We start from the raw sequence: 9,741 nt of genomic DNA, 5'->3' as shown, positions 1-9,741 counted from the left end.
GAGAATATGTAACTGGTCTGCTGGCTACAAGCTCCTAATTGAAATCTCTGATTGGCGTGCTCTGTATGGTATGTTCTCTGAGAAGCTTACTATATGCCGCAATGAATCTGCAGAAATTTCAAGGAAAATTTCAATCATTTACTTTGTTTAAGTGTTGATGGAGAATGCAACTACTTTTTCATCCACCTGCAGGGATTACATTTTGTATGGTTCATTGAATCTTTTGTGAACTTACCCCGCAAGAAGGATGGCTAGAGATGTAAACCTCAAAATGTGTTGGTAACACTTGTGTTTTGATTTCTTGTGTTTCATGTCATAACCAGCGGGAATGTATTTGGGGTTCACGTATCCGTACTGCGGACGGAGAAGAAGGACGAACCCGAGGAAGAAACCAGCTAGGAATCCTCCAAAATGAGCAGAATTGTCCACACGCGGTAAGAACCCGACGCTTAGATTCAGTACAATGATCAGGATTAATGTCATAAGCGCAGTACACTACAACATAAAAAGATTAAGATTCAATAATACACCATAAAGCTTTCATTTTTACTCAGAAATCTAAGAAAATGAAAACATCTTTATACCTTATTTTCGTAGATTGTCCAGTTTGTGATAAGCTCTGAGAGCATTGCACCAAGTAATCCGAACAAAGCACCAGATGCTCCAACTGATACCCGTTCTCCTTGGGAATCTGTTAAGCAAGACATCAAGCTTCCTCCAAGCCCGCAGATCACATACAAAGCTCCGATTCTCACTGTTTATTTCACCAAACTCTTAAATCAGATGAGATCAAAGCAATCTTGATGATGGACAACAGAAGGGTTTAAAGGGTCTTACAGAATCCAAATTCTTGTTCAAGGCGCATTCCGATACACATTAAGCTGATCATGTTAGCCAACAAGTGAAGGAAACCACCGTGAAGCCATATGCAAGATATGAGACGCCATTTCTCACCTTCCTCCACAAGTCTCCTTTCAAGAGCTCCGAGTTTTCTCAGCCTAAATTTCAACAAGAAAGATTTCAGAAACATGAACAGAAAACGAAAACACATTGTGGAATCAACAAGTCCTTCCTTACGTGGGAATAGAAGGACCGAGAAGCATGTTCTCTTTAATAGGTTGAAACGAAAGCCTTCCAAGGACATCAAACAAGATACACTCATCTGATCTTGCGGGGCAATCGTTCAAATACATGGTGGTAGCGAATGTGATGAAGTTGGCTGCTAAAATGAGAGGCACGAGCCATGCAACCCATGGCACGGGAATAGGCGGGCGAAACTGTGGTCGCGCTGGTGGTGGTGGTGGTCCGCGTTCGATATCTGGTGGAATCGGCGGTCTCTTCCCCATTTCTGGAAAAGAGTATCACGCGCGTTTCCTCGATGGCTTTTTGGTTGAGGTTTGAGGATTTGATTGAACCCCTAAATTGGTGGAAAATGTGAAGCTGGGAGAGAGATCCGGACAATCTTGTGGCCAAAGTAAGAATATTTACTTTTTAGTCTCTCTCTGTTTTTTATTTATTTAATTACATTAGGCAGTTATGTTCGGTAAATTTGTTTGGTGTTTGGTCCAAACCAAACGGAATCCAATCATAACCAGATTGGAAATTAAAATAAAAAAAACGAACTGATTAAGACTGAATCATTCTTTGAAAAGAACTACCACATAAAATTCATACAATATACATTGACCTGGAAATGTAATTTCTTATGTGTTTGTTGTGTAAATTCTGCAATAATTAAGATTCATGTCTTGGCATTAATCTATTTTTGGCTAACTTGTTTTTAGTAACCGATTTATAATCAGTAGAGCATTTTTGAGAGCGAGTTTAGTATCGTTAATTAATCTGCATTTGGACACGTAGTAGGCGTCAACGTTTTAAACTCACAGCCAGTGTTTTTAGTATTACTAAATTAGTTAATTTGTAAAACTCGTTTCATCTTCTATTAATATCACAGAAACATTCAGCAGGCTCCTCCACACACAAAGCAGCTTCCTTCTCGGATCAAATACTGAATTGTTTTAAACGACCTTCTCCCATCTCTCTCAATCTCTGAGAATTTTGCAGGTAGTTTCTTTTTCTTTTTCCTCCTCTTCTCTGCAAATCTTGTTTCTTACGTTTATCTTGGGGATCACATATCAGTATATCACATATCAGGTTTCTGGTATTCTTGTTTTGAGTCAAGTAGGAGCAGTTATAGAATGTTTAGGAAACTCAGATATGCTTTGATTGCACTCTACCATTGTCGTTCATAATGTGGAATTTTGATTACCCTCTGAAACTGGTTATCTGATATGATTTTTGTTTTGATCGCTGAGATTCAGGATTTCATCTGTTCTGGTTACGGTTAATGACTTTTACTAGAAGATGCCTCTCTGCACACATAAATTTGCTTCTAATGTATGACTTTTAGTAATATGTTATATTGTTATATGATGTTACAGGTGGAAGAAAATGGAAGAGTTTTTGTTACATGGAAGATTGCACGCGACAATCTATGAAGTTGATCGTCTCAATGCTGAAGGAGGTAGATCAGGTTTCTTAGGATCGGTATGTCTTTTTTTGTCTCTCATTTATAAGTTGATTAAGATACTACTAAAAGGTTCCTTCATCTCTTCAGTGTTCTGTTTTTTAATCTTTTCAGATTCTAGCAAATGTAGAAGAAACAATCGGTGTTGGCAAAGGAGAAACTCAGCTTTACGCTACAATCGATCTAGAGAAAGCAAGAGTTGGAAGAACTAGGAAGATATCAAAGGAACCAAAAAACCCAAAGTGGTACGAATCTTTTCATATTTACTGTGGTCACATGGCTAAACATGTTATATTCACAGTTAAAGACGCTAATCCGATTGGTGCGACGTTGATCGGAAGAGGCTATGTTCCTGTGGAAGATATTTTGCATGGTGAAGAAGTTGACAGATGGGTTGAGATCTTAGATAATGAGAAAAAACCCATTGCTGGAGGATCAAAGATCCATGTCAAAATCCAATATTTTGGTGTTGAAAAGGATAAAAATTGGAACCGAGGTATCAAAAGTGCAAAGTTTCCAGGTGTTCCTTACACATTCTTCTCTCAGAGAAGGGGCTGCAAAGTTTCCCTGTATCAAGATGCTCATATTCCTGGAAACTTTGTCCCGAAGATCCCTCTCGCGGGTGGGAAGAACTACGAGGCAAGTCGATGTTGGGAGGATATTTTCGATGCCATAACTAATGCGAAACACTTGATTTACATTACTGGTTGGTCTGTTTACACTGAGATTTCTTTGGTGAGGGACTCGAGGAGACCTAAACAAGGAGGAGATGTGACTGTTGGTGAGCTTCTCAAGAAGAAAGCTAGTGAAGGTGTTAAGGTTATTTTGCTTGTTTGGGATGACAGAACATCTGTTGATGTGCTGAAAAAAGATGGACTTATGGCCACTCATGATGAAGAAACTGAGAATTTTTTCAGAGGAACTGACGTGAACTGTATTTTGTGTCCACGTAACCCTGATGATGGTGGAAGCATTGTCCAAAACTTGCAAATCTCAACTATGTTCACTCATCACCAAAAGATTGTTGTTGTAGACAGTGAAATGCCAAGTGGAGGATCAAGAACTAGAAGAATTGTGAGTTTTGTTGGTGGTCTTGATCTTTGTGATGGAAGATACGACACTCCGTTTCACTCCTTGTTTAGAACGTTGGACACTGCACATCACGATGACTTCCATCAACCGAACTTCACTGGCGCTGCGATAACCAAAGGTGGTCCTAGAGAGCCGTGGCATGACATTCACTGTCGCCTTGAAGGACCTATTGCTTGGGATGTCTTGTATAATTTTGAGCAGAGATGGAATAGACAAGGCGGTAAAGATATCTTGGTCAAAATGAGAGAACTTGGCGATGTTATCATTCCGCCTTCTCCTGTTCTGTTCGCAGAGGATCACGATGTGTGGAATGTTCAGTTGTTTAGATCCATTGATGGTGGAGCAGCTGCTGGATTTCCTGACTCCCCTGAAGCTGCAGCTGAAGCAGGTCTTGTGAGTGGAAAAGATAATATCATCGACAGGAGCATCCAAGATGCTTACATTCACGCCATAAGACGAGCTAAAGACTTCATCTATATCGAAAACCAGTACTTCCTTGGAAGCTCTTTTGCTTGGAGCGCTGATGGAATCAAACCTGAAGAAATCAATGCTCTGCATTTGATTCCAAAGGAGCTATCTTTGAAGATTGTTAGCAAGATCAAAGCTGGAGAGAAGTTTAAGGTTTATGTTGTTGTTCCAATGTGGCCTGAAGGCATTCCTGAGAGTGGATCAGTCCAAGCTATACTAGATTGGCAGAAAAGAACAATGGAGATGATGTACAAAGATGTGATCAAGGCACTTAGAGAAAAGGGACTTCAGGGTGAGGATCCGCGAGATTATCTAACATTCTTCTGCCTTGGTAACCGAGAAGTTAAGAAAGATGGAGAGTATGTGCCTACAGAGAAACCTGAACCAGACACTGACTATATCAGAGCACAAGAAGCACGCCGCTTCATGATCTATGTTCACACTAAAATGATGATAGGTAAAAGAGTATTAACACTTTCAGAAATTATGATTTTTTTTTTTATATATCAACCAAATGATTCAACCTCTTAACTTTTGCAGTTGACGATGAGTACATTATAATCGGATCAGCAAATATCAACCAGAGGTCAATGGATGGTGCAAGAGACTCAGAGATAGCAATGGGAGGCTATCAGCCATATCATCTCTCAACAAGACAGCCAGCTCGAGGTCAAATCCATGGATTCCGCATGTCCTTGTGGTATGAACATTTAGGAATGCTCGATGAAACCTTCCTCGAACCATCGAGCCAAGAATGTATCCAGAAAGTTAACCGTGTTGCTGATAAGTATTGGGATCTTTACGCAAGTGAGTCACTTGAACATGATCTTCCTGGTCATCTACTTCGTTACCCGATCGGTATTGCTAGTGAAGGGAACATCACTGAGCTTCCCGGATGTGAGTTCTTTCCCGACACAAAAGCACGTATCCTTGGTGTTAAATCTGATTACATGCCTCCTATTCTTACAACCTAAGCTCAGTGGCAGTATCTATATAGGTAATAAATAACACTTTCTTCTCGTTTCATTTGCTGAATAAGAGCTATAAAACAATAGTAGTTGCTTTGTTGGTCTGTTTTGATACTTGTTTTGTTGCTAATTGCTGTTGAACTTATGAATTTTATCTATTATCACTTTTGATATTATTGAATATAAGTTATATTATTAAACTGTGACGTGATCATCATTATAAGAACAAAGAGAAAAAAACAACACCAACATTGTTTGTTGAGATCAACATCATGTATGAGTGAAACTTGGTAAGAACTAATGAGCTCTAGAGAATTGAATTGGAGAATTATCAAATAATGTGTCCAGAGGCCGCTCTGTCTCCTGTGTCTCGAGATTGAAGATAAAGATATTATCACTAGTATTCTTTCCATGAGTCGTCTTGAAATAGATGGAATCTCTAATGAATCCGTCAGTGTTATTGGCGAGCACAGTGATGCCTTGATCGAAAAGCATTAACTCGTCTCCCAATGAATGAATCCGTTCTGGATTCTTGATGAACCCTGACCCTGATGAATAAACCTTGAAAACACGAAAGGGCCAGGATCTATCCCTAGCTCTCCACCATTTTTCAACCTTGAGAACATCTCCAGTTACGGTGACTACAAGTTCTGTGGCACAAATGCTCCATGAATTACTTGGTGGACGAAGTTGTCTACCTATCTGAAAGAGTTCCACACGAACACAAGATTGATATGTTTGTTCTACAACCTCTCCAGAAAAATCGAAGATTTTAAAACTACCATAAAAGTAGCTTAAGAAGTAAAGCTTGTGGTCCTTGTAAACCATGTGGAAACAATCTGGAGTTTGTGGGATTTGGTTCCACGAGGTATCTCCTTTCTTGAAATAAACTACAAACCAATCTCTAAGTCCCCAAACAACTACATAATCTTTGGTTTTCTCGTCAACACGAAACACAGGGGAACGTAAACTAATACCTCTGTACCTCATTCTTTTCTCACTTGCAATGCTTAATTCATAATCTTTCCACAATAACTCTACAGGAGGTAGATCCATCCTCTCGTGGGTAAAGAGGTTCAAAATGTAGATATAATAAAGAGGATCTCGCCGAGGATCACGCATTAGGAGCCAACTTCCATTGGTTGCCATACAAACACTCTTTGCAAATTCCACACCAAGATCTTCCGTTTTGTAAAGTTTGTGCTTTTCCTCGGGGTTGAATAACGTGCATGACAAGTTATTGTTGTTTTTTTATCGTCGTCTACGGGGAAGAGAATTAGCCACGGTGTCTGATCTTGGGGCGCGGATTGTCTCGAAGCTGAGTACCAAGATGAACACACGGATTTAGCTCCTTGGAAATTAGCAAAGCTTAGGCGTTCGAACACCGAAATTAAAAGATCTCTGGAGGGAGATCGGACCAGGTTTTGTGTCTGAGACGCTCATGATCATCATAAGTAGGGTTATGCTTCTCCTCTATCATAATTAGGGTTAGACTGAAACTAGGAATCATGTCACTATTTTGTCAGGTTTTATGTGACTTAACATTGATACCAAAGAAATTCAGGAAAACAAAAAAAACAAATGTCAGGTTTTATTTTTATGTGAGCTATAGCTAAATCGGCCCGGTCTATATGACCCACCGGTTAACCAGTGTACTCCTGTTTTCTTTACAGTTTTTTTTTGTCTTCGGGAAAAAGGAAAAACAATTCAAGTTAGTTACAACAAATAAAATGTATATATAATGCTCAATGTGTGTTTATTTTGGCCTGTTTAATTATGAGCGTTGAGCTGCTAAAATTATTTGGGGTTGCGGTGGGGTTTTTTTTTCTTTCTTTTCTTTAAAAGCGCCTGGATTCTCTCTTTCTCCTTCATAACTTGTTCAATATATTATCGAGTTATCTCATCTTTAGTAATTATAACATAAATATAAATTAAAAATAAATCGTTTTGAAGATACTATTTTTATTCAAACGAAACTTTAACAACATCACTTAAAAACAAGTAATTAGCTTTAAAACACTAGCCAACACTATAAACCTAGTTCACACTAAAACCTCATAGGCAAAGATGAGAATAGTCACATCAGGAAGTGCAAAAGTGGTTGAGAGGTGTTGGCGGTTTAGAAAATATGTTACTGACGAGCTTTATGCCTTGGTTGCAATAACCTTTACCACAAATGAAGTAATAAGGTTTAAAGAGTTGGATACATCTCATCCTCCTCGTGTCACGTTGAATATGAAATTGGTGGATATGCATTGCTCGTAGCTACACTTGTTTGCTTCAAAGACGTTGTGAATATGATTGGTTGGATCGAACCCAAAATTTGTCGATTTTAGATGATAAATTTTATATATATATATAAATTAGATTTTATATTTAAAAAAAATTAAAAAGTAAGTTTTAAAAAATATTATTTTTGAGTTTAAGAAAATGAAAATATTGTTACTAAAAAAACCATTCTCATAGTAGATGTGTTCATGGATGACCCAATCTAAAATGTTAATATTGGGGCTCCAAGTAAATCTTCGGTCACTACTATGGGAATTGTAGTATTTGATTACATCCCAACTATCATATACTGTTACAAATAACTTTACCAAAACAATTTTGGTCGAAAAGGTTTTCATCTTAACATACCACATTTTTATCTTAAAAATATTGTATAAGGATTTATTCTGAATTTATTAATGGATGGCTTTTAATTCATACAAAAATCAAGAAATATAAGCAAGGCAAAGGGTGTCTAGGCACCAGATTTTAGGTGAACAAAATTTGCTCTATATAGATGTACATACAACCTCTATAAATTAGTAATAATGAGACCATGAAAATCTATTCATTAATGAAATTTTCGATTCGATAAATTAATAATTATTTTTCTAATTTGGTGATTTAAAAAAATAAAAATAAGATTAATCTTTATAAATATTAAATAATATAGAATGTTAGAAAGAAAATAATAATTATTATGTTTTGAAGAGAATACTATATTGTTTTGATATTGTAAAAATATTAGGAATGAAATCTAACAAAAATTAATGTATGTACGTATAGTTTGATAATTCTATATAATTGTTAATTTATATTATTAATGTAACGGTATATATACGAAAAATTTTCAAAAAAAATATTATCTTATTATATTATCGAATTGTATCCAAAATGACACTAAACCAGTTTTGGAGTGGAAAATATATTAATTTATAACTATTATTAATTTATCTATTATTAATTTATAGAGATTTTACTGTATGTTATGAAAATTAGATTAATTTTCGAATTATCTTGATAATGTTGTTATTACCGAGTTGGTCGTGGGTTTAAATACATATATCAACAAGTTCGAATTTCAATAATGTCAATTAATTTGTTTTTTGTTGCAATGGTATTGTGATGTAAATCATGTACATGTGTTTACATTCTTGGTTATTTTTATAAATATACTTTCGGATCAATATTACTAGGATAGACTATAGGGGACTATAGTAATAAGAAAAGAAAAATTCAAAGTTTTTAATATAAATTAATTGAACATAAAAGGTAAACAAATAATATATTATGATTTTTGTTAAAACATTAGAATATTATAACAAAATATAACCGCTAAGGCAAAGATAATGTTGGCTTTCACTTTCATTACAATCATGGCTGTGTATTCCTAGATTGCATGTTGTGACCAGGAGTTTGCCCGGTCTCATTTTGATACAATCGGTTCTACTAGGGCTGCGACTTCGGTTAGTTCGGTCGGTTCGGTTTCGGTTTTTCGGTGTTCGGTTTTTTCTGAAATCTGAAACCTATTCCGAATAGAACCGACTAAGCTACCGGTTCGTAAACGGTTAATTCGGTTCCTGCTATTCGGTTATTTCGGATTTGCAAACATAAATCACCAATCAAAACAACAACATAAAGTTACAAAATAGACTTGCAATGAAGGTTTAACATCATACAAACAACAAACAAAGTTCCAAAATACAGTTGCAATGAAGGTCTAACCTCATACAGACAGAGACATTAAGTTCCAAAATACATTAGTTCATATCCCTTGAGATAGAATTTGTTCAAAAAACATAAGACAAATGACAAGTTACCAATGATCCATTCACTAAAGTTCTTAAGACATGCATTTGGTATGCTGTCATTGTCGAGGCCAAAAAATAGTTAGATATAAACGTTTGTCGTTCAAAAAATATAGAGAGAAAGAGACAAGCCTTCATGCCCTGTTTTCCATTTCCAACTTAAGATTTCACAAATGGTTGTCCATGAACCTGTGAAGCTGCATAACAAAAAATGAAATGCAATTAGAAATAAGTCTAAAGAAAAATGAACAGCTTAGATAAATGAATTACCTAATGACTCGTGGAACTCCATTTCTTCGAACATTTGAATTAAATTTGCTAGTTTCTCCTCATGAATGGTATTCATCAGCCATTGTTGAGTGCAAATTAAGGATTCTACCATGTGTGGTGACAAGCAACTTCGATAAGGGTCCAAAATACGACAACTTGTGCTGAATGCAGACTCAGATGCCACAGATGACACTTGGATGGCAAGCACATCTCTTGCTAACTCTGCCAAGATTGGGAATTTAGAACTGTTCCTCCTCCACCATGATAAAACATCGTAATCCCAATCCCAAATGATATTGGGTTCTCGGCACAGGTTTCTCCAGCAAGTACATGTCAAGCT

At 36.6% G+C, this 9,741-nt stretch overlaps 2 protein-coding genes and 1 pseudogene across 3 annotated transcripts; 1 reads left to right on the top strand and 2 right to left on the bottom strand.

Annotated features, from left to right (window-relative positions):
• Positions 13-1,370, bottom strand: LOC104758577 (RHOMBOID-like protein 5). The gene is made up of 5 exons (XM_010481467.2): positions 1,078-1,370; positions 838-998; positions 585-754; positions 236-495; positions 13-107 (listed from the first exon to the last, which is right to left on the bottom strand). The coding sequence occupies exons 1-5, from the start codon at positions 1,344-1,346 to the stop codon at positions 35-37; spliced, it is 933 nt and encodes a 310-aa protein (XP_010479769.1). The 5' UTR covers positions 1,347-1,370; the 3' UTR covers positions 13-34.
• On the top strand, positions 1,353-5,176 carry LOC104758578 (phospholipase D alpha 2-like). Of its 2 annotated transcripts, none has more exons than XM_010481469.2 (5): positions 1,353-1,474; positions 1,965-2,064; positions 2,442-2,547; positions 2,642-4,544; positions 4,628-5,176. In XM_010481469.2, exons 3-5 carry the CDS (start codon positions 2,452-2,454, stop codon positions 5,059-5,061), a joined length of 2,433 nt encoding a protein of 810 aa, XP_010479771.1. In that variant the 5' UTR covers positions 1,353-1,474; positions 1,965-2,064; positions 2,442-2,451; the 3' UTR covers positions 5,062-5,176. The 2 variants fall into 2 exon arrangements, with proteins under 2 accessions (XP_010479771.1, XP_010479770.1); XM_010481468.2 differs by having other exon boundaries at positions 1,955-2,064.
• LOC104759986 lies at positions 5,326-6,535 on the bottom strand (annotated as a pseudogene).

The sequence above is a fragment of the Camelina sativa genome, chromosome 17 (assembly GCF_000633955.1).
Source record: "Camelina sativa cultivar DH55 chromosome 17, Cs, whole genome shotgun sequence".
NCBI classification, from domain to species: Eukaryota; Viridiplantae; Streptophyta; class Magnoliopsida; order Brassicales; family Brassicaceae; genus Camelina; species Camelina sativa.
This window is presented reverse-complemented; position numbering and strand designations above follow the sequence as displayed.